The sequence below is a fragment of the Caloenas nicobarica genome, chromosome 14 (genome assembly GCF_036013445.1).
Source record: "Caloenas nicobarica isolate bCalNic1 chromosome 14, bCalNic1.hap1, whole genome shotgun sequence".
Classification (NCBI taxonomy): Eukaryota; Metazoa; Chordata; class Aves; order Columbiformes; family Columbidae; genus Caloenas; species Caloenas nicobarica.
This window is the reverse complement of record NC_088258.1, coordinates 2,682,564-2,706,133: the sequence shown is the minus strand read 5'-3', so window position 1 is coordinate 2,706,133 and position 23,570 is coordinate 2,682,564. Positions and strand designations below refer to the sequence as shown.

Below are 23,570 nucleotides of genomic sequence, written 5' to 3'. Positions count from 1 at the left end.
GAAACGGCAATTATTGAAAAAAAAAAAAAAAAGAAACAACCGAAAAGGGGGAGGGAACCGGCTTCGCTTCCGGGCGGCGGGGTGAGAGGCCGCGGCGTCATGTGACCCCAAGATGGCTGCGGGGCTGCGGCGGCCGTGAGGAGGCGGCGGAGCGGGGCCCGCGGGGCCGGCGGCTCCGGCCATGGCGGCGGCGTGAGCGGCGGGACGAGGGGCTGCGGGCCGAGGGGCTGCGGGTCGGGGCCTGTCCCGCGGGGGCCGGGGGGCCCCCGGGGCTCCGTGTCGGTTCCGTCCTGCGGGAAATATGATCAGCGCCCCTGACGTGGTGGCGTTCACCAGGGAGGAGGAGCTGGAGGACGAGCTGTACAGCGAGCCCCCGCTGCCCGAGGAGTACTCGGTGCCGCTCTTCCCCTTCGCCAGCCACGGCGCCAACCCCTGGGGTAAGGTCGCCGGCTCCAAGTTCACCCGCGACTTCATCCTCATCTCCGAGTTCTCGGAGCAAGTGGGGCCTCAGCCCCTCCTGACCATCCCCAACGATGCCAAAGTGTCGGGCACTTTCGACCTCAACTATTTTTCCCTCCGGATCATGTCTGTGGATTACCAGGCTTCTTTCGTGGGGCACCCGCCCGGCTCTGCTTACCCGAAGCTGAACTTTGTGGAGGATTCCAAGGTGGTGCTGGGGGACTCGAAGGAAGGAGCCTTCGCCTATGTGCACCACCTGACGCTGTATGACCTGGAAGCCAGGGGTTTCGTCAGGCCCTTCTGCATGGCCTACATTTCTGCCGACGAGCACAAAATCATGCAGCAGTTTCAGGAACTCTCCGCTGAGTTCTCCAAAGCCTCCGAATGCCTGAAGACGGGGAACAGGAAAGCTTTTGCTAACGAACTGGAAAAGAAACTGAAAGATCTTGACTACACCAGGACTGTCCTGCACAACGAAACTGAGATACAGAAGAAAGCCAATGACAAAGGGTATTACACCACCCAAGCCATCGAGAAGGCCAATGAGCTGGCCAGCGTGGAAAAGTCCATCATCGAGCACCAAGATCTGCTGAAACAAATCCGGTCATATCCCTACAGGAAGCTGAAAGAATCCGAATTCCACCCATATGAGCCAGAGGCTGCGCTGGATCCGGCCGGCGTGGGCTGCGACCAGGACCTGACTACCTCGGACCTCACTGAGCCCGGCCCAACGCACCTTTACTCCCACGTGCCATCCTATACCCCCAAGCTCATCAAAGCCAAGTCTGCCAAATGCTTTGACAAGAAGCTGAAGACACTGGAGGAGCTCTGCGATATTTATTTCTTCACCCAAACCCTCGACCAGTTGCATCAGATCGAGAGAATGTTCAGAGGCGATGTCTGCTACCTCCTGACGGACCAGATCAGCAGAGCGCTCTTGAAACAACAAAGTGTAACAAACTTCCTCTTTGAGGATGTCTCTTTTCTGGATGAAAAACGCCCTGAAAAACAGTACAGAGGCTGCCAGGAGCTTGGTCAAAATGCCATCAATAGAAAGTGTTCAGAAGAGTCCTCCGCTCCTAAAGTTGTCATCAGCCTGGGCTCCTACAAGTCCAGTGTGGAGTCCGTGCCCATCAAGATGGAGCAGGAGCTCGAGGACTCCCACGAACCCAAAATGAGCGAATCTGTCACATTCGAGCCCCAGGAGAACCTGGACTATCTCGACGCTGATATTAAAGGCAGCATCAGCAGCGGCGAGAGCATCGAGGTGCTGGGGACGGAGAAATCTGCTGCGGGCTTGCCGAAATCGGAGAGCCAGGGCAGCCTCCCTGTGAGCCCCAGCCCCCAGGCGGGCAGGAGCAGGGTGGGCAGCCGGCGCACGGTCAGTGAGGACAGCATCGAGGTGCTCAGCACCTGCCCCTCCGAATCCCTCATCCCCGAAGATTTCAAAGCGAGCTACCCAAGTGCCATTAACGAGGAACCTTACCTGGACGATGACGAAGACGGAGGCCTTCGCTTCGCCCCCAAATTAAACCTGGGCGACGCTGACGAGCGGGAAGACCTTTCACAACAGGAAAGCTTGACGCAGGTTGATTCCACTTGTTGTATCGGGAAGGAAAGTCCAAACTTCCTCGAGGCTGAGCTGGGCCAGAAGCCCTGCGACGAGGAGGGGGTGGTCAGGATCCCCCCACAGCCGTCCCGCCCGGCTGAGCAAGGGCAGCGTGGGACTTTCGGGGGCTTCTCGTCCCATGACGGCATCTCGGGGGGGCTCCTTCCCTGTGAGCTCGACTCGCGCTACCCGCTGGGCAGCCAGGAGCTCAGCAAGAGCAGCCTGGATGAGTGCTCGGATTCCACCAGCTACATGAGCAGCGCCGCCTCCACCTGCTCTGACAGGACCCCGTCCCCCGCTCACCTCGCCTGCCAGGGGAGCGAAAGGCACAAAAAAAAGGCCGGGCAGAACGCACTGCGCTTCATCCGGCAGTACCCCTTCGCCCACCCCGCCATCTACTCGCTGCTCAGCGGGAGGACACTGGTGGTACTGGGGGAGGAGGAAAACATCGTCAAGAAGCTGGTGACGGCGCTTTCCATCTTCGTGCCCAACTGCGGGGTGTATGCCAAGCCTGTGAAGCACTGGGTAACTTCCCCTCTGCATGTGGTGGATTTCCAGAAGTGGAAGCTGATTGGACTCCAGAGGTAAATCGTGGCTTTATCGGTGTCAAGGTGGATGATAAAAACTCCTAAATGAGAATTTCAGAGGGGAATGGGTGCACAGGGGAGGTCTCTGTCTAATTAAGTACATAAATTTTTGCTTATGGGATGTATTTTGAAGGGAGGTAGGTTTATCTCTCTTTATATCCAATCTCACTTGAGAGTTAATATTTAAAATGTGTGCTGGGTGCTTTCTGCTGGCTCAGACTAGTAATTTGGGCAGGTTTCCCTCACGTTTGACGTCTCAGCGTGGCCAAGTACAGAAAAAACACATAAGTCCCGCTGTATTCCTGGTTGCTCCGATACCAGAGCGCTCCTGGAGTCCCCTCACGTGCCCTGCTTCTCCTGGCTCCTGCTAAAACTCCTCTGACTTTTCTAGCTAGAATTTTGTTTGTGAAATAGATGCTTCGATGCAGGGAGAGTTTTGCACCTGAACCACAGTTCGGATGCAAAGGAAACTTCTGCTCAGGGTGAGGATCATCATGAAGACAAGAACCCAACCCTGAAATGTAGTTTATATCAGCAAAGAGTGATTGCTCAGCTGGCAAGATTTTGGCCCTGACTGTGTTGCTGTTATGAAAAGGCTTTTCTTGGTGCGTTGTCAGGATGTGTTTGGCACTTGGGGTGCAAGTTTGACAGGGAATGGCCGTTGCTGTCACTAATGTGGAAGACACGAGTCAGAGCGGCAGCCCAGCGCTGGGCTGGAGCAGCTCCTCAAAGAGTTTCTGGGCAGCGTGGAAATCAAAATACAGAAATCTGCTTTCTGGGCTGCTGAGTGTTGCATCACTGGGGGTTGTGGATGACAAAATTATCCTAAACCGTACGTTTACCCTCATTTCTGCGCTTGTGAGGTGGGATGACAGCTCTGCCAACAGCTGCTCCCAGACTTCTCTGTCTGTCGGAGAGGTTTTTAAAAGCACTGAGTGTTTACTCATTGCTCAATGTCTGTGCTTAGGTACCATTTTTATAAACAAAATATATATTTTTTTTTAAGAACTGGTTGTAACCTGTCAGTCATTTAAACTCTGTGGAATGTTAATTAAGTGTCGAGTTTAATGTGGCTGCTCTCAGCAAACCATTTGTTCAAGGGCTTTGGGAAGGAACCGAGAGGTTAAATTAATTATTCCAGTGCGGGTGCTGTGTCCTCCGAGGCCAGAGGCTGCTGGGGACAGGGACAGCCCTGACCCCATGAGTTGGGGCTCCCAGTCGGGCTGGGAGCTGCATCTCCAGTGACTTTACCCACACAAAACTGAGGAGCAGAAGGTGGAGGTTGCGTAGGCTTGTGATTTGCATTTAAATGACTTTAATTTAGGCTTGTTGGATAATCGTATGTTGTGAACGTGCCGTGGGTTTGCACTCGAGTTAAAAATGCTCAGGCTCATCCAAAGAATATTCTGGTTTCAGGCCAGTTCTCTTTTTAAAGGAAGGGCAGGAGGATTCACTCTACTCAGGGCTTTGACCACCTTCATGCAGCTCCCTCCCAAACTCACGATTTGGGGGGACAGTGGAGCTCTTGGCTGGGGGATGGGGCTGGTTTGGGTTCCCGAGTCCTCGTTGTCACATCCAGAAGCCACCATCTGCTGCAAGATTTGCTTCTGTTCCCCAGAGATGTCCTGTCTCCGTGTTGCTGAGCGGGGAAACTGCCCCCAGCGCAGTGAGGGATGGAGCAGCACCCACCCAGTGCAGATCAGCGCACAGAGGGATCCAGGGGATCGTGGTGTTTTGGGGGTCTGTCAGGCTGGAGAGATTATTTGGCCATTTCCTTCTGTGCTATACTTCATTTGCCTGCAGAGGCTCTTTCACCAGAGGGAAAGCATGTGCGATACGAGCACAGACGCAGTTTGCTGCTTAATTTTCTGGTCTGCTCCAGCCGTGACTTCTCTCCTTGCCGTTTCAGGACGGTGTCGCCTGCCGGGGTGAACGTCCTGCACACCCTGAGCCGCTACAGCCGGTACGTCAGCATTCTGGACGCCGACAGTAAGACTCTGCGCTGCCCACTCTACAAAGGCACCGTGGTGTCCCGGCTGGCAGATCACCGCACGCAGATCAAGCGAGGGAGCACCTACTATATGCACGTCCAAAGTATCCTCACCCAGCTGTGTTCTAAAGCCTTCCTCTTCACCTTCTGTCATCACTTGCACCTTCCCATCAGCGAAAGGGAACCGGAGGAATCCGTGGCGAAGCGCAGAATGAACTTTCTGAAGCTTCAGCTGGGCCTCGCCAATGAAGATATCAAAATCGTGCAGTATTTAGCGGAGCTGCTGAAGCTGCGGTACATTCAGGAACCAGGCCAGGGGGGGAACCCTGTGCTCCGATTTGACTATGTCCCCAGCTTTTTGTACAAAATCTAGGCTGGCCGGGGGGCTGGCTGCCTGTATGCTCAGAGTCTGACAGGTCACCCGTGCTTGGTGTCCGCGCCGTCTGCAGCAGCTCATCCGTTGGGAAGGGGCGAAGAAGCCGATGCGTTTGCTCCGCAGAAGCCAGTGTCTGAGGGAGCGGCTTGCTGTGTGGTTCCCTGTAGCCACAAATGTAGATGTTCCATCACATAAACCACCGGGCACTCCGTTTTTAAATGTTCAAAGGGGCACTATTGACTTTTAAAGCGTATCACAGGGCGATTACAGTGTGGAGAGAGAGCTGGGCTGTCTTGGGGATCAATATTTATTAGTGTGCAGCCCCCAAAATACCACACGCTTTTGCCAGAGCCCAAAATGCTGTATGTCCCTTCTGTGGAGCCAGAGTGGAGGCCGGAGCGGGGATGTAAAGGCCACGTGAAGGTTTTTAATCCACTTGCGTCTTGTGTGAGTGTAGCTCGGGAGCTTCCTGGCTGGGCGGCAGCTTGCAGTGACCTGTCTGTGCACAGTGGCAGTGGATGATGTGTCCAGTCCTGTGTTTTTCTGAATTTCCTGGCGCTTCCCAGGACAGGTTGTCCCTGGGTGGGTGGGAGAGCAGCAGAGGCGCGTGTGCTTCTCTCCAGAAAGCGTTTGCCGCTTTCTCTCAGCTTTGTTAAGATCTGGAATGTGGAAGGATTCCTTAACGTCGGCGAGCACCGAGGCGCCCGCTGCTCTGAAAGTTGAGCGCTGTGCCTTGTTAATTTGTCACGTCCCATTTGTTGGGCGACCTCTGAGAAGGGTGAGAGGGAAATCGGGAATCCCCAAAACATGTGAGGGCGAGGGTGGCCTTCTAAGGAGCAATGGGAACTCAACGGAGAGGGAGGACCCTCGTTTTTAGGTGCTTTTTGCAATGGGGAAACGAACAGTGCAATTCAGCTGTGAGACAGCGAGCTGTTAGAGCAGGCTGATGCAATACTAGCCCTCAGGAAAGGTCGGGAATGAATGTACCGAATTCCACATTTTATCCGTAATAGTTTGGTTTAGTTTTTTGTCAGGAAATTGACTTTCATGCTTTGCAGTACAGCAGGGTCAGCGTCACTGCATGCTGCTTCTTGGCCAAGCCTTTGTAGTGTCTCCACTACCTCTCCCGGCTCCGGACGGGGCAGAACATGCCAAGGATTTTCCTTTCAAAGCTTCTGTGCCGCTGCCTGTGCCATAAAGGTTGTGGTGACACTCCCAGGTTGTTCCTGTCCGTGCCACAAGCTTTGTGCCCGGGCATGGCGTGTCCCACTGGAGTCTTGTAAGGAGATTCTGCTCCTTGGCCACCGGTCCCAGGCTGGGGGCTGCTCTGCCCAGTGCATGCGGTGATACCAGCCCCTGGGGTACTTCTAAGCGAGGAAAGCCATGCCAGGAAGAAAACCTTGGTTTTATTTATTTTTAGAACTCTTGTTATGGAGTGAGAACAGCTGAGATTGTACAAGACGAGCTGAAGCATTGTTTGATTTGGGTGTTTTTTTTAACTTCTGTTTATTGTGCTGGAGGTGAACACGACGTTCCATCCATGCCCGGGGAGGTTTCTGTGACAGGCTGGGGTTTGTTGCGCAGCTCAGACCACACTGAAACTCACGGCGAGAACCGCGCTGCTCCAAAACCCAAAGGCAAGGAGGCTCTGTGAGGAGGCTGTCAGAGCTCTAAACCGTCTGTTTTAAGGCTGGTTTAAGTGGTAGCGTTGTTTCTGGTGGCTTCCAGCCTGGGCAGGTTGAGCTTGTGGTGCTCTCCAGGGGATTCCCACAGTCAGGGGTTGCTTGTGATGGTGTTTTGAGGTGGCAGTTGGGAAGCAGCATGGCTGGAGGTGAGCGGTGGTGCCTTTGTGCGGGGCCACGCACCTTGAAAGCGTGTTTAAAGGCCTTTTCCTTTCCTAACCATGCCCATCACATGTGAACTGGGTCTGCTGGTGCAAGACAACGGTGTCCACCAAAAAATCCTGTGTTCTGAAGCGACTTGAGGTGTCCCCATGTCAATTTGTGTGCACCTGAACGGCTGCCGCACTGAAGCGGAGACGAGAGGCATCTCAGTGAGTGAGTAACATGCGTGACACGGTGCAGACCGTGGCTCCCTGCATCCTGGCTCCCTGCATCCTGCCTGACCCGCAGCTCACACCAGAGCCTGTTTTCAGCTGGAAAACAACCCGGGGCTGTTTGGGTTTGAGGAAGGAGCAACAAACTTTTTTCCCTGCTGACTCACGTCTTCCCCCAGGCTGACAGCACAGAGCGGCGGAGCAGGATTGACGGTGAGTGTTGGCTGATCTCTTAGTTGCAGTGGTCTCTGCCTGTGGCATTCAGCTGTGCTCAGAAATTGATCAATAACTCACTTCTTGCTCCCTCCATCCAACCTGTAGTAGCTGCTACTCAAGGCTGTGTTGAGCAATACTTGCACTACCACCTCTCTGACCTGCTTCATCTCTCCGCCACGAAGCAGCTCTGGTTTGGGAGGATCCCCTGGGGCTTTGCTGGCACGGTCACCAGTTTTGAAACGAGAGCTCTGCACTTTCTGCAACTCAGCTCTTGAGTAGGAGCTGTAAGGAAATGTGTCTTGGGGAGATCTTGTCATCCTAAAGCAGCTCGCAGCAGAGAACTCTGAGCTTGGGTGCCAGGAGAGGGGGAGTCACGTCGGGCTCTGGCACCTCGGCGCAGCCAGAGCCTGGCCTGTCCGCGCTGCTTGTGGTGCCCGCAGCGGCAGCAGAAATTGAGAGGAGTCCGAGTGGTTTGGGAGCTGAATTCCTCTTTGCTCAGTAATTTCCTTGTCTGCTCCTGTACAGTAAAGATCCCTGTATCGGCACTTTAAGACTCTTTCATCATCTTCACTGCGTTACCTCACTTGTTTCCGATATTAGCAGACTTACAACAGGTTCTGATCTTCACATTAACAGCTCCCATGACGAACTTTGGCATGTGTGTTCGTCAGCTTGCACCACCCGAGTGCCGCCAGCATGTCCCCACCGCCGTGCGCTGGCTCCGGCTCCCTCCTCGCTCCCTCCCAGCTGTTGGTGAGAGGAGGCTGTAAGTCTGACCGAGAATTTATCAGAGCGAAGGTCTCCCCTGGCTGCGAGGACAGAGCTCCGTTTTCTGACTCCTCTGCTTTGGAGATGGGCTGTCACCCCTTGCCCGCCGCTCTCAGCTCCCACCCGCTCTCAGCTCCCACCCGAGGAGGGTCAGCCATAGGAGTGGGCGATATTTAACCCTACACAGGTTCCATTTCTCAGAGAATAATGCTCAAATTTACTTCCATCCAGTAGCAGTCACTCCTAAGCAGCTCCAGAGCTGCCTTGCCTTGCCTAGGGAAGTACTGTCTCTACTCCAGCAATATTCACCGCTCGGTAAGGGGTGGGAGAGGTGTTGAGGGATGAGACCTGGTGGCTTTTTGGTTTTCCGTGAGCATGGGGGAGCCCCAAGCCCCCAGCCGGGTGTGCGGTGACAGCCCACGCTGCAGATTCAGCGTCTCGGAGGGCTGGGCAAGAGCTGGGTCTTGCAGCAGCACTTTGAAAATGCTCCTGTATAAGGTGCGCTGGGAAATTCGGCACTGCCCAGGTGGGAGGAAAGTGCCCGGTCCATCAGCGCCGGGTCAGAGCAACAGACTACCTGGCACCAGGGGGGTCACAAACCCACCACAAACTGGTCCCAGAGATGCGTTGTAACTGGAAGGCAGAGCGTTTTAACTGGAAGGCAGAAACAGGGTACCTGGTCCCGCTGCCGGCGTGGGGATGGGGCTGGGCTGGCAGCGGCGAGGAGGCCATGATGAATTCTCATTTATTTTAAAGCACTGTATCCTATCACTGCATGTCGAGTTCCGTGTGTGTGCCTGTGCGTGCTGAATGCTTGCGTCAGTAGTTAGGGCGAGTGTGACCGGGAGAAATCCAAGAAGCATGTCTTAATGTCGTGCTGTAAGTGTTACTGCACAAGAGTTTAACAGATGTTAACACCAAATGACTAGTCTGAGAAATGTACTTTTAAAAAAAAAATTATTTATTTGGGTTCAGATATTTTTGAAATACAAAAAAAAAAATTGGTTGTATTTTTTAAAGCGTATAATTCTTGTCATACATTGTGGTTAAATTCTTAATTTTACCGTGCTTATTAAAAAATGGTTCTACCTAAGATTTGTGCACATAGGTCTGAGAAAATACCAGAGACACTGGTGATGGACGGGACAATGATCCCGGGAGGGCTGTTCCCGCTGAGTTTGGGACAAGGCTTGGCCTTGTCACAGCCTGGGGAGCCTGGAAGGCACAAAAGGAAATAGTTGAGGCAGAAAACCAGCTGTTACGGCTGTGAAGTCTCTTGGACCCCCATGCTTTGGGCTGGGGTGTCGGGTGAAGGCACAAGATCGAACGCAGCCGTGAAGCTGCGGGTCACCCAGTGATTGGTCCCGACTGCTGAGTGGTGATGGGGCTGGTATCCCCACAGGGGCTGCGCTCAGGGGCTCCTGTGCCCCAAACGGGAGGGGAGAGGTGAGGAAGGAGTCGCTGCAGCCAGTGCCAGCTGGGATGTGCTGGGAGGAGGCCCTAGGGTGCTGCTCTCAGTTTGGGTGCGCGAGCATGCAGTGATCCCAGGCATGGCCGTGGCTGTGGCGCCGGTGTCTCCTGTCACAGCACAGGCAGCCCTGGGAGCGGGAAGGTCCCTGCGAAGGCTTCAACCTCTTCCTTCAGTGCCTTCAGTTCCCCCCGGTATTTCTCCTCCTCCAGTTTCTCCTTGAATTCCTTCAGCGTGGCCTTGGGGCTCATGTCCTTCTGCACACGCAGTGTCAGCTCAATCCCTGTGGGGATGGAGATGTCACTGAGCCCTCACGCCTGCGCCTGCCACAACCCGTGGCTCTGCCAGCCCCGCACACCCTGCAGCAGCACTGGGGCTGCTCCCGAGACACGTGGGGCTGTGGGGGACTTGCTGCCCCAGGAAACCGGTGCAGGACCCCTGAGAACAACTGGAACAACACTGTGGAAGGTACAGTTCTGATCCGGGCTCTCAGCCTGTGCAGTGCGGAGGGTTTGGCCGGTCTCAGCTGTGGCCAGATGTCCTCTCTCATGTCCAGATGTGCAGGTTGGACAGTTACTCCTCACTTAGAATCATAGAATCTTTTTGTTTGGAAAAGACCCTCAAGATCATCGAGTCCAACCATTACCCCACCCCTGGCACTACCCCAAGTCCCTGAGAACCTCATGTCCGTCTGTTCAACCCCTCCAGGGATGCTGACTCCACCACTGCCCTGGGCCCTTTCCGGGAAGAAATTGTTCCCAAGATCCAACCTCAACCTCTCCTGGTGCAACTTGAGGCCGTTTCCTCTGGTCCTGGCGCTTGTTCCTTGGGAGCAGAGCCCGACCCCCCCTGGCTCCAAGCTCCTTTCAGGCAGTTCAGAGATCAGAAGGTCTCCCCTCAGCTCCTGTTCTCCAGGCTGAACCCCCCCAGCTCCCTCAGCCGCTCCCATCACACTTGTTCTCACACTGGTGTGTGTTTTCCCTTGCCAGCTGCTGGGACAGCCACCCAGCTTGTCTCTCCTCTCCCAGAGGAGCTGCCCCGGCCCCAGAGCTGCTGCTGGAGTTGACTCAGCCCCACAAGTCCCTGCCCGTGAACACGGCCCCAGCCTCACCTCTGTGGATGTACTGAGCCACCATGCGGAAATCGTCCTGCTGAAAGCCGCGGGAGGTGAGAGCTGGTGTCCCAAACCGCAGGCCGCTGGGGCGCAGGGCACTGACATCACCTGCACCAGAACAAGTCATGCATCACTAAACCCAGCACCAAAACCACCACGCACGGGATTTCAGCCTGGTTTCCAGTATGCGCAGTGGACTGGGAGCTGGCAGCCCTGCAGGAAGTGCTGCATGGGCCACGGGAGATCCCCAGCACGGGGAGCAGGAGGTGGTGGGATCACTCACCAGGGCACGTGTTCTTGTTGCAGGCAATGGAGCAGATCTCCAGCACCCGCTCGGCCCGGCCGCCGTCCGTGCCTCTGCTGCGCAGGTCCAGGAGAATCAGGTGGTTGTCGGAGCCCCCTGCAAAGAGCGAGGGGGTTGGTGGGGATGTGGGATCGGGGTAAATGCTGCAAAAAAGGGCTTGGGATTGCAATGGGTTTTAGAGGCAGAAGGGTGTGTGCCCTTGTGAAAGGGGGCTGCTTCAAAACGGTTTTGCGGAGGTTGAGGAATTGCGATGGCAGAGCCCTGCCTGTCACAACGGTTGTCATCATCTGGCTCGGACCCTGGGCCACACATGGGGGTCAGCCCCATCCCGCCGCTGAGACCTGTCCTCACCTGTGACAATGTCGTAGCCCAGCTCCATCAGCGCGGCCGAGAGTGCTTTGCAGTTGGCCACCACCTGCTGCTGGTAAGCCTTGAACTCAGGCGTCATGGCCTGGCGCAGCGCCACGGCGATCCCTGCAGAGGGAACCCAGAGCGGGGTGAGGTTTTGGGGACTCCAGCAGGAGAGCTGGCAGGGATGTGTGGCACCACCAGCAGAATCATCCTGGAAGCTGAGTAAATTGATGCACAGTTCCGTGAACCAGGCTGGTGGCATCACCATGAGCTACAAGGCAGGAGATGGGACCAGCCTGGTTGCTCCTTGGGGCGGTATCTCCAGGCTGCGAACCCCTCGGGACTTCTGGAACCCCCAAGCTGCTGCTGGGGGTCAGAGCGCAGCCAGGACACCTTTGCCATCTCCCTTTGCCACCTCGGAGCTCATGGCCAGCCCGGCTGCGTACCTGCGATGGCGTGGTTGTGTGGACCTCCCTGCAGCCCGGGGAAAACTGCCTGGTTGATGAGGCTCTCCAGGTTATAGAGTGTTTCCTTGCCCGTCTTGGGGTCCACGCTGCGGGTGCCTGGAGGAGGAGAGAACAGGGTCACTCACACCCTTCTCCCATGAGCTTTCACCCCCTGGCCTCTCAGAACAGGGATCGCGGCTGTTCCTCTTCAAACCTGGGCCACGGTTGGCACTGGGAAGCTCCTCAGGTGCTCCCAGGAGACCCCAGACTTACCTGCCCTCCCTCCTTCTCAGCTGCAGAAGGAAAGAGCTTTAACTTGCAGCCCCCACAGCCTGGGGGGAGCATTTCTTCCGGCTCCCCGGCCAGGTCAGGTACCTTTGCGGTAGAAGATTATGCCGGCTCTGCAGCCCCGCAAGGTCTTGTGGGTGGTGGTAGAGACGACATCGCAGTGGTCAAAGGGGGACGGCACGACACCGGCAGCCACCAGCCCGCTGATGTGGGCCATGTCAGCCATCAGGTAGGCACCATTGGCATCGGCGATCTTCCGCATGCGGGCGTAGTCCAGGTTGCGCGAGTAGCAGCTGATACCTGCAGGGAGGTGGCACGTGGAGGGGACAGGAGCAGATGCTCAAGGACCCTGGGACAACCCTGCGTCCAGCCCTGTGGTGGGGACAGCACATAAGCTCCCACCAGTGTGGATGTGTTTGAGGTCTCCTCCTGGCGCTGCAGCATCTGTGGGGTTACCAGGGTGCTACTGACTTCGGGGAGCCACTCCCACCCCGAGGTGTCCCCAAGGAGGTTGGTAAGAGTTTGATCCTCACCTGCTATGATCAGCTTGGGGTGGAAGAGGCGAGCGTTCTCCTCCAGCCGGTCGTAGTCGATGTAACCGGTCTTGGGGTTGACCTGGGAGAGGAATCATAGAATCATTTTGGTTGGAAGAGATCTTTAAGATCACTGAGTCCAACTGCTCACCCAACGCTGTCACTAAACCATGTCCCTGAGAACCTCATCTCCACATCTGTTAAACCTCTCCAGGGATGGTGATTCAAAGAAGGGAGGAAGAGGAAGGTTCAGCCACCTTGGTATGAGTGAAGGTCAGCCACAGTGCTGTTCTGCAGGAGAGGGTGCCAGGAGCCTGATGCTGGTACTTTTAACTTTAAGAGGCACCAACGCTTATGACAACAGCATCCTGGCTCTGGCTGGAGCAGCCCTCTGTACCTTGTAGGGCATGGACTCGAAGAAGACAGAGGTGGCAGAGATCTTCTTCTTGTCCGTCATGAACCCGTGCGTGAGGTGGCCCCCGTCAGGCAGGTCCAGCCCCATGATCCTGCCGTGGGGCTCCACCAGAGCTGTGTACACCGCAAAGTTTGCTGGTGACCCTGCAGCAAGAGCACACCGGGCCCGTTACGGGTGCTGGGGATGTGTCAATGCAGCCAGCCGGGCTCTCCTGAGCATCCTGTTACCTGAGTAGGGCTGGACGTTGACACCCCACTTCTGGGGGTCGAGCCCGTACGCCTGCAGGGCTCGCTTCTGGCACAGCCTTTCCAGCTCGTCTACGAACTCTGTCCCACCGTAGTACCTGCCGGTAAAGGATGGGGCAGCGGTTAAACCAAACCCCATGACCAAGAACCCGGTGATGCCATGGCTGTGACAGCAGATGTGACCCTGCTGAGATTGTTCCATGTATGGCCAAGGACCAGAGGGTCAGATGCCAGCGCCAGGATGTCGTTTCCTTCCCAGAGGTGAGGTCTGGCAGTGTGGGCGGTTCCTCTCCCTCCCAGCTAGGGTTTGGGCTGGGTGGAACTCGGCCCCAGCCCCTACCTCTGTCCTGGGTAACCTTCGGAGTATTTGTTGTTCATGCAGGATCCCAGGGCCTCCAGAACTGCTCGGCTCGCAAAGTTCTCCGATGCGATTAACTCCAGCCCCAGCCTCTGCCGCTGCTTCTCCTTCTTGATGATGCTGTGTACCTTTGGGAGGGGAGAGAAACAGCTTCACCCACACTGACTCCACCGTAGGGGATGCACCCTCGGAGGGGACAGGGCATGGAGAGAGGTCTAGAAAGGTGCTGGAGAAGGGAGAGGAGATCCCTTCTTGGTACAGCCAATCCCAAACAGTTCCTCTGTCCAGTCACAGGCCATGTTTTTGGTTTCTACCTGCCAGATAATTCAGGTCTCATTTGGGCTCAAGAGTCAATGGCACTTGCCACATGGCCTTGTGGGCCGGCTGCTCTGGTGTGGACATCAGAGCTTCCAGCAGAGGATATGAGCAATAGATGCAAAGTTATGACCGTGTTGGAGGATGCCTGACCCCTCCACCTCTCGCTGCAGGCAGAGAGGGCACAGAGGATGGATGGGTCCCACCAGCTCAGCCTTGGACTGTCTCCCTGCCCCATCCCTGGCTCGAGGAGCTCAGAATCCCTGTGGCAGTCTCGGGGATGAAGGAAGCGGCTGCCGGGCGGGGGCCAGGACGGGGCTGTCACCTCCGGGTCATTGCTGTCGAGCGGCTCCATCACCATCCTGTTATGGGAGGCCCAGAGCTCTGCGCTGAGGAGGCCCCCATCGCTCTGCGTTGAGTTTTCCATCCTCCTGCTGCGTCCGATGTCACCTGCCAGCGGAGAGGGGACGTTGTGGGATGTGCTGGGATGGCAGCAGGGCTGAGTACCCCTGCACTGTGTCCCTGTACTCTGTGTCTCCTCCCACCCCACGTCTTCCCCAGAAACACAGAGGGACCGGCTATGGGCTGGGACCTGCTGCTGGGTAAGGAAAATACAAACAGGCTTCCCTTGCCGATTTAAGACTAGTTCATTAATGCTTTGATAACTTCTGATACTCTCGGTAAAGGATGCTCGGTAAAGGATGCATCACTGCTCTGCAGCACCTGGACAGACACCTGGGGACATGGTCAACCTGCGCATAGACCAAACCGGATCAGCAACACAAGCAATTACTTTCCCTCTTGCTCCTGTATACCTGTGAGTCTTAGGGCTTCCAGGAAATGGTAGCAAACACCCTCATGGACATAAGGGTGTCTTATTAAAACTGCTGTTTAATTTCAAAGGCAGTGAAGTGCTCACACCTACAGACCTAAGTTTTTTAAGTGCATTATGTTACCTCTCAGCTACTTTCTTGTGTAGACCCAGGAGTGCAAACCCACAGCGTGTTGGAGTCTGGCCCCAGACTCTAACTGAAGCAAACACAGCTTGTGGAGCTGGGCCTTGAGAGGGAGCTGCTGCTCACATTACAATGCAGAGCACAAGTTCCTGGGCAGGCGTGACAGCCCAGCTTCTGCCTTGGCCAAAAACAATGCATCTCTTTACCCATTAACCCTGCAAGGCCAGTGAAGGGCCATGAGCAGGTCGTTGAGCAATTGCACTTAGTTTGCTCGTGCCAAACTGCTGAAGTTTGTTTGGTGTGGGGCTGCTGCACTCTGCCCTCGCTGGGCAGGGGCGCTCGGCCGCCTTTCTTCCCTGAGCCTGGGGTTGGTAGAGAGGGAATCCCCGCAGTCAGAAAACACTTCGAGGGAAAGGGTGGGGTGCACCGCTCTGGCTTTGAGCAGGACAGCTGGGTCTAGCATGTCCCTCCCAAGCAGATCGCAGCGGTACATGCACCTTGCGAGACCTGCAGAACACTCGGGGGTACAGAGCTCCCCGATCCCCACCCAGCATGAGACCCCCATTTCCACCCTCATGCCAGGACACTTGTCTGGCCCTGGCAGTTCCCCTGGAGCAGGGACGAACCCCAGCCCTGATGCTCCATCCCCAACTGGGTCTGCACCCCCCGTACCCAGCTCCATCCCCGCCCACATCCCCGAGAGGCTCCTGCTGACGCGCTCCCCCCGCCCGGTCACCGCTGGAGGGCAACAGCGCTGCCTGCCCGGCTCTCACCCCGCAGCGCAGTGCCTGGCCCGTCGCGGTCCCCGTCCCTGTCGCGGTCCCTACCCGCCCGCCGCTCCGATCCCGCTCCGCCACCCCGCGGGAACCCGCGCGCCTGGCATAAAGCGCTCAGACACGCCCCTCTGCTCCTCGACCAATCAGCGTCTCGTTCCTTCCCGCTGGGTCGGCGGCGCGGAAAATGTTCCGGAAGTATCAGGGCCAATCAGCGCTGCGTCCCTTCCACCGCCCCGCGTCCTATTGGCCCGCGCCGAGGCGGGGTCGGAGGCGCTGCCAGCACGTGTGTGCCGGGGCGCAGGTGACCTGGGGCGGGGCGGGGCGGGGCGGGGCGGGGCGGGGCGGGGCGGGGCGGGGCGGGGCGGGGCGGGGCGGGGCGGGGCGGGGCGGAGGCTCCGCTGGCGTCACCGTTCTGTCGTCATCCAGGGGGCTTCGCTGACGTCAACCGTCTGCCGTCACCCCGGAGACCCGGACCTGCCTGCCCCGTGGGGCCTCTCCCCGCACCCTGGGGTGTTCCCAGCGATCCGGGGGTGCCCCTCGCCTCCTCCGTGACCCGGAGGACGGGCGAACCCTCGGGGCGGGCTGCTGCCGTGCCAGGCCATGGCACGGGTTGGCAGCACCGGCGTGGTGCCACTGCCGTGGGGAGCAGAGCCTGCCCCATCCCCAAGCAGCCGGGCAGGGGTCCCGGTGCTGCCCGGTGCTCCGGAGGAAGGAAACTGCCTGGAGGGACGAGTGGTGCAGGGAGGAGAGGGGCCAAGTTTTCCTTGTGCTTCGAGTCTGAGTTAGTGGATGAGCTTGGCCAACCAGCCCGAGGGAGCCTGCGACTGCTGGAGCTTTTGGGGTTAAATTAATGCACCACAAATTGAGGAACAAGATTAGGGAATAAGGGATCCAACTAAATTCCTCGTGATCCCAAGCCAGGGGAAAATGGAAGAAGGCAGTGTGAGTCACCCACCGGAGAGGGGAGTCAGCCAGGAGACGAGACCACCCGCTGCGGACAGAGCGGCGACGGAGCATGGCAGTGAGTCGAGGCGGGTGCTGGGGCAGGTGGGGGGTGAGGGGAATCCGGGGGTGACCAGGAGGGTGGTTTGTGGGTAACGGGCTGACAGTTACAGCAGAATCCTCCTCTGGTACTGTCCTGCTGTCAGTGCACCTCCCTGCAAGGTATGTGTTGAAGGAACAGTCTTTTTACTTAATCTACGTGTTTTGGGGCCTGTTAATTTGTTGTTGGCGATCTGAAGAAGACTCAGTACAGCGGAGGTATTTGAGTTTCCATGGTTCTGCTGCTGGCCCATCTCGGGTTGCTGCTGGAGGCTGTTTATGGAGGTGGTGTTGTGACACCAACACCAGCAGCCAAACCTGGGTTACTTTCTCTGGTCGCAGTGGTCTCTGTGACATGCAGATGCTATAGAGAAGGACTTTATATTAATTATATTTTAAGTATATAATCTGGCTTTGCATATACATTTATGTACGGTTGCTAGCAAAAGATTTTCACCTCCCCTGAGCCACAGGGCAGCAGATGACAGTAGTGTGTGCTGTTATGATTTCAGGACTCTGGCTTGCTGGTGATGGAGAGTGTCTCTTCTTCCCCTTCACCCTTCTCTGCCGCTTCCCCCACCGCGCCGTCTGAGAATACCACCGCCCACGACTACTACTACGGCCTCCAGAAGAGCATGCACGTCCTCTCCATGGTGGTGTACAGCATCGCCTGTCTGCTGGGGGTGACAGGGAACGGCCTCGTCATCTGGATTGCAGGCTTCAAGATGAAGAAGACGGTGAACTCCATCTGGTTCCTCAATCTGGCCATCGCTGACTTCATCTTCACCTTTTTCCTGCCCCTCAGCATCGCCTACACCGCCCTGGACTTCCACTGGCCGTTTGGGAAGCTCCTGTGCAAGCTGAACAGCACCATGGCGTTCCTCAACATGTTTGCCAGTGTCTTCCTCCTGACGGTCATCAGCATGGACCGCTGCGTTTCCGTGGCCTTTCCCGTCTGGTCTCACAACCGCAGGAATCCGGAGCTGGCGGCCAGGATCGCGCTGGGGACGTGGGTCCTGGCTCTTCTCCTCAGCTCCCCGTACCTCGTTTTTCGGGACACTGTGGTAAGTTCCAGGAACATCACCAGCTGCTATAATAATTTTGCACTGTCCGGTGACTACACATCCGAGGCTACGCGGAAGGTGTGGAGGATGCGGCACAAAGTGATGATCATCACGCGATTCTTATGCGGGTTCCTCATCCCTTTCACGGTGATTCTCATCTGCTACAGCATCGTTGCTGTCAAGCTGAAAAGGCGGCAGTTAGCAAACTCTGCAAAGCCATACAGAATTATTATTGCTGTCACAGTCTCGTTTTTCCTCTGTTATTTCCCCTATCACATCTTCTCCTTGTTGGAAATATCCAAAAACTCTTCCAGTCATGAGATGAAAATGGCCCTTTACATCGGGATCCCTTTGGTTTCCAGCCTTGCTTTCTTCAACAGCTGCATCAACCCCATCCTGTACGTATTCGTGGGGCCGGATTTTAAGGAGAAGTTTCGCCAGTCCATCCTGTCGACCTTCGAAGGGGCCTTCAGCGAGGAGTCGGTCCTGGGCAGCCTGACCAGCAGGAGAAAGTCCAGGTCTGCTTCAGAAGCAGAGGTCCCGAGGGGTTGAGTAGGTGCTGGTGTGGAGAAGGCACTTCTTTTTTTTTTCCTTTCCAATTTCCCCTCATTTCAGAGCTGTAATCGCAGGGCTGGGGGCTGCAAAGGGCGGTGCATGCTAACAAAGAATGATTTGACATTTTCGGGGTATCTCAAACCTACTATGACTTAATATACTATAGGAATTAAACAACCATGTGGAGGGGCAGCAAGGTGGGAAAGTCAAAGTACATTTTGCTCCTTGTGCCGTTTCCTTGGCTGCCTTGTTTCCCTCTACATTTTCCATCCCCTATGGTCCATCATACATCTTTTAAAGAAAGAGGGTTAAATGAAATGGCCATGTGTATTTTTGTAGGGTCTCCAATAGCTAGTAAGGCACTCATCTTTTCATTCTCCAGATGTGTCAGGACAGCTTATTGGTTGTGCTCCACTTACTCAGGTTTGACATACAGTTTCTGAGCAAAGCTTGTCTCTGTGTGTGTTTGACATGTTTCTGGCCCTTAAATAGCAGAGATCTGACATTTTCTACTGTTGGTGAATGAAGATTAAACCCCATTAAACTTATGTAAAATGTACCAAGCCTGTTGTGTTGCCTGTGGGATAAAACTCTCGTTGATCCAATCTGACTGAGCATGCCCATCTTCGGTAATAAAACAACTAGATAAAAAGGTTAAATACTCAGAATTTGGAAACCACTGGCATTAGCAGCAGCTTTCATGACCGAAGTAGACAGGGCTTGACCTGGGTGTGAGGACTTGCCTGGAGCACCCTGTCCGCGTGGCTCTGATTGCCAGGCCACAGTTCTGGCTTATCAGTGGGTTTTGAGATTTTTTGGTACATTCGAAAACCAGCAGTTTGGAGAAGAAAGAAGAACCAGTGTGGCTAAGCTGGGTCTGGTCAAGTTTCACATTTGCACACTGCTCAGATGAAGATGGTGGGGGTTTTCTTCCTAGGCTTGGTCAGCCTCTAAACTGCTTGGATTTTCATAGTAGCAAATGTTGGTCATGTAAAAGGGAACAGCAGCTGAAGGAGCATGGGAGTGTCTCACACCTCCCTCTCCTGGCCAGCCCAATCTGCCTGTAAAATGGCCCAAGCCATTTGTCCTGTCCATCCTGCCCGAAAGCTGCCTTAGAGCCTCATTGCTCCGAGGGCTGGAAAATCTCTGACTCCCACCTTGAACGCATGCATTTGTATGTACCTCACTATTCCGTGTGGATGACATTATCGAGTGAGAGCTGTCACTTGAACATTTAGGGATTAATTATGGGTCTGCTGGGCCAAGCGATACTAAGTGAAAGTCGTGATCCTACAGACATGCATGTACTTAACCTTAAATTCATGCATAAACCCGCTGAGAGCAGGGAATGTAATGAGACCATCCATATGTCAAGCATGAGTGAACAGAGAGATTTACCCTCTGCCACAAATTGCTGCCTGTCATCCAGATAAAACTGCAATGTTTGCTATGCAGCTTGCAACTCCGGGGCTGTTGACTTGCTCCTGGTGGTAAACTGCAGCATCGATTGCAGTGTCAAGGTTGCGCAGACCAGCATTTGCTCTTTCTGCTTTGCCTTATCTGTTTGCAGAGCCATGTAATTCCTTGTGACAAGAGGCTCTGAGAGTGTTGGACCAAGGCCTCGGACTCCTGTTGTGCCTCTCTCCTCGCCCTGGCACTCCTGAAGGTCAGGACTTGAAGTATTGACCTGGTTTGTGGTAGGAAAGAAAGCAATTTTCTGGGTCATTCAGGCATCCAAGGCAGGTACGTGGTTCTCATGGGACAACATGATTTACATGAAGCAGAGTGTGTGGGTGATTTAAGGAATTACCACAGGAATACCAGTAGGTAACCAACCTACAGAGCATCCCAGCCAAGCTCAGCACGCTTTCCATCTCTGTGCCATCCACTAACGCCATCCTGCTCCAGACCCCAGACCAAGCTAATCTGTCTCTTGCAATATCCCTCCCAGAAGTCCCTTCCACTCTGTGTGTCACATTATTATGCCTAAGCAAAATAGCATGTCTTTACAAAGCTGAAAATCTCCCTGCGTGATGGGGAAGGGACTGAGAAAGGTTGCAGACGGACATTCCTGAGAACGTTTGCCAAAAAGGGGGAAGCGAATGTTTTATCCACGGGAACAGATGCACTTGAGATAGAGATAGGTCTGTCATCCGGGGCTGATCTGCAGCCTTTGTGCGATGAGAAACCACGCGGACATCAATACGGGATCAGGTGCCAAGGGACTGGTTCCAAGATAAATCTCCCATTGTATCGAGTTCTCTTGTGTTCAGACTATCTCATTATCGCAGTGATAATTGTGATAGTCCCACATTCCCGACTAGGAGGCAAGCTGTTCATTCTCTCTGATACGTTTGTCATGTGCTTATCTAGAAAAGCTTGAATGAAAAAAAAAGGGGAAAGTTTTTTTCCAAAGGCATGTAAACAATCCAAAGAGGTCAAACAACTCTTTTGGCAGCTTTGCTCTCAAGGCTCTTTCAGATGCAATCGGATGGGTGGAACAGCCTGAACCTCCCCAGTATTTGCAGTCGTTGAGAAAGACGCTGAACCCGCTGCCCCGCCGGCGTGAGGCCCCATTGGTCCCATGGAGGGGCCGATCCGGCAGCCCCACTCATACAAACAGCAGGCAGGGATGGGCAGAGCCGCTGGGACCTGCGGGGCTCAGGCTGTGTACAGGGAGCTGTGCAAGGAGAATAAGCTTTGGTAGGAGAATAAGTTTCGATAGAGCGTTTGGTATGAATTAGCTGACCAGGGTGAGGAGTCTGATGAGGTCATTAGTACTTTGGGGCTGGGCAAGGTAAATATGGAATCACCAAAAGATGTTGGTGAAGAGCTCTGAAAGACTCGGCAGGTGATTTTTGGCTAAAGGTTTTGGCTGGGTCTTCAGAGTGCGGAAACTGCGCTGTGGTCCAGAGCTGCGCTCCAAGGATGGGAGCAAGGGATGGTGATGCTTCATTAGCTGGCGTAGATGGGAAGAATTATGTCATGCGGCCAATTTGGGTGAGGGACGATAGACCTCTGTATGCTGAAAAAAGAACTGGCAGATTCCAGTTACAGCCTGGTCATGTCCTGTCCTGATTTGATCGAAGGCCTAAGTGGCACTGGACCAGCATTACACTTTTAGTCCGATTAGGGTCTAGCAGGATGGCGAGATGTTCTTATATCTTTAGTGCAAGAGAAAGTAACTGGGGTGTTTTAATCACGCTGAGGGACAACTGTGAGGTAACTGGGTTTTGTGACACAGCAGCTGCTTTTGTAACAAAGATAGGATCTCAGACAAAGATGTGTCAAGAATCTCAAGTTGTTAAAGCTTGGGGTGATTTGCAGCACACAGGAGGTCCTCAACAGCAGTTCTACCCTGGTTTAGCAAGCATATAAGTCAGGGATCTCAACAAGAGCTGCCACTGCCTTGCTTTGGAGGAGAGAGTACAGCAGGTGACTGCAGCTGGGAGAAGCTGCAGAGACATCAGGGAAAAAGACAGCCAAGGAGGCTGTGGCGAGCGGTGCTCAAGAGGAGAAGGTATTTTCTCCTTGGGACCTGGAAATAGCAACTGGGCTCAGAACGGTTGAGAGGAAAGAGGGAGGAGGCGGTGCAGGAGCTAAGACAGTCTTGAACGTACCAGCAGCATGATGCTGGGTGGAAATGAATGGGAGGGACACTGCAGCTGGTGATGAAGTTCTCATTAAGGAGCACTTAATGAGACAATAAAAGCCCCTGTGAAACCTAGCAGTCCCTAGGCCTTTCCTCTGGTGAAGCTTCTCTGGTGAGTAATGTTTTTAAGTATCCTACTCTGGAGCTTGGGGAATGGACTAGTTAGATACAGGCAAGTAAAAGACAGTGCCCAGAGGTCTGACAGCAGAACCTCTTCCAGAGCTTGCTGAAATCAGGCAGGAAACAACATGGCACTTAGAGGACTGATACTGGTTAAAAGTTTCTCTGTGAAGGGGAGGTGTTGGTAATGGTGTCAGCAAGTGGCGCAGGCCAAGCCTCACCCAGGTGTCCTGGCCTGTTCCCAGTGTAGCAGTGGGGTGAGGGTCCCACCCAGCACAGTTCACCTCCTAGTGCTGGTCCAGGGTCGGTGCCGGCACCAAACCGGAAAGCGAACAGGCTGCTCTTTGCTGGTCACACTTTGGTCCTTCCCTGCTCCTCTCCCGGTTTCTGCTCAGCTGTATGGGGCAGGGTTGGTACCAAATCTTTCGTTACACCCTCCAGTCTCTGTGCAGCTGTGTACGCCAAGCACAGGATGTTTTCTCCTGTACTGAATTCTGCTTTAATTTGCAAGCCTGCTTTACAGTGACCAGTGACTAACTCAAGCCCTTCCTGTATGTTCACTAAATGCCTGTGCAGGGCACGACATGAGCTTATTCCCTCTGTGGCTGTGGAGCTGTAGCTTGGTGCAATAAATGGCAAGTCACACCAGGACCCAAGAGTTAGAACAAAGAGGAACGATGTGTTTGGTACTAAATGTGTAGTTGTTTAAAGTCCCTAAAATGATATGACTTCACTGTCCAGTTCAAGTGCTTTTGTCTAAAGGTGAGTCAAAGGGCAAACACATCTGTAAAGAGAAGGTGATGGATGTTAAGAGGATGTTACGTGGACTTTGCAGGATGGAACTGCACACAAATGCAGCAAAGCAAAGAGAATCTGTGAGCAAAGCAAAAGGCACTACTGCCGGTTCTCGTCTGAGCACAGTGTTTGTTCAAACCCTCGCCCTCTCATCCAGCTTGAGATGTTTGTGCAGTGGCCTGTTAAATGCTGGGTATTCCAACAAGACTCTTGTCTTTTTGTCTGAAGGCTGGCTAGAGATAACCCTGTGCTGAAGCTGGTGCGGCAGATCTGTTAATCATTGCAGACTGACCTGGAATGGATGGACAGCGTGATTAGAAACAGGAAAACAAACTGGACTCACTGAGGCTTTCAGTCAAAGCTACATGACTCAGGAGGAACAGGACTGCAGCAAAATGAGTCAGTGCTTATTCACTGCAGACGGTCAAGCCATGGCTAGGCAGTAACATTTGATAAAACAATATTACTATAAAGAAGAATACTATCTACTTACATAGCCCTTCACATAGATGTGTGCTCTTCTCTAGGACCTTTTCCAGGCACTTTTGTTCCCAGATGTGAGGAATGCTATTTTCCAGATCACTCCCAATAAATTATAAAATTACTCCTCCCTCCCTTGATTCTGAAGTACATTTCTAGCCACTTTGAGTTCTGCCTCCCTAGCTGGGTACCATCCAAGCCAGCATCTTCTGGAAATCAGACGCAGTTTCTCC

General features: G+C 54.5%; 2 protein-coding genes and 1 pseudogene across 6 annotated transcripts; 2 read left to right on the top strand and 1 right to left on the bottom strand.

Moving 5' to 3' along the window:
• The first annotated feature begins 113 nt into the window (after positions 1 to 113).
• Positions 114 to 10,274, top strand: SMCR8 (SMCR8-C9orf72 complex subunit). Of its 5 annotated transcripts, none has more exons than XR_010607003.1 (4): positions 114 to 2,652; positions 4,565 to 7,078; positions 7,257 to 7,290; positions 10,238 to 10,274. XR_010607003.1 is itself a non-coding variant. In XM_065645085.1 (2 exons), the coding sequence occupies exons 1-2, from the start codon at positions 302 to 304 to the stop codon at positions 5,016 to 5,018; spliced, it is 2,805 nt and encodes a 934-aa protein (XP_065501157.1). In that variant the 5' UTR covers positions 114 to 301; the 3' UTR covers positions 5,019 to 9,181. The 5 variants fall into 5 exon arrangements, 1 of the variants encoding a protein (XP_065501157.1); XR_010607004.1 differs by lacking the exon at positions 10,238 to 10,274 and adding an exon at positions 7,399 to 9,182; XR_010607001.1 differs by lacking the exon at positions 10,238 to 10,274 and having other exon boundaries at positions 7,257 to 9,182.
• SHMT1 (serine hydroxymethyltransferase 1) lies at positions 9,036 to 15,688 on the bottom strand. Its single transcript, XM_065645087.1, has 12 exons — positions 15,628 to 15,688; positions 14,224 to 14,348; positions 13,566 to 13,711; positions 13,208 to 13,323; positions 12,963 to 13,123; positions 12,566 to 12,647; positions 12,120 to 12,332; positions 11,745 to 11,861; positions 11,299 to 11,421; positions 10,927 to 11,043; positions 10,641 to 10,751; positions 9,036 to 9,812 (listed from the first exon to the last, which is right to left on the bottom strand). Exons 2-12 carry the CDS (start codon positions 14,323 to 14,325, stop codon positions 9,643 to 9,645), a joined length of 1,458 nt encoding a protein of 485 aa, XP_065501159.1. The 5' UTR covers positions 14,326 to 14,348; positions 15,628 to 15,688; the 3' UTR covers positions 9,036 to 9,642.
• LOC135994515 (chemerin-like receptor 1) lies at positions 14,376 to 18,287 on the top strand (annotated as a pseudogene).
• Positions 18,288 to 23,570: the final 5,283 nt, after the last annotated feature.

Coding starts and splice junctions, on each gene's coding strand:
- SHMT1 (XM_065645087.1), bottom strand. CDS start 14,325: ATGGAAAACTCAACGCAGAGCGATGGGGGCCTCCTCAGCGCAGAGCTC. Junction 13,324..13,565: donor GAAGGTTACCCAGGACAGAG/GTAGGGGCTGGG, acceptor CTTTACCGGCAG/GTACTACGGTGGGACAGAGT. Junction 11,862..12,119: donor CATAATCTTCTACCGCAAAG/GTACCTGACCTG, acceptor CTCCTCCTCCAG/GCACCCGCAGCGTGGACCCC.
- SMCR8 (XM_065645085.1), top strand. CDS start 302: ATGATCAGCGCCCCTGACGTGGTGGCGTTCACCAGGGAGGAGGAGCTG. Junction 2,653..4,564: donor AAGCTGATTGGACTCCAGAG/GTAAATCGTGGC, acceptor TTGCCGTTTCAG/GACGGTGTCGCCTGCCGGGG.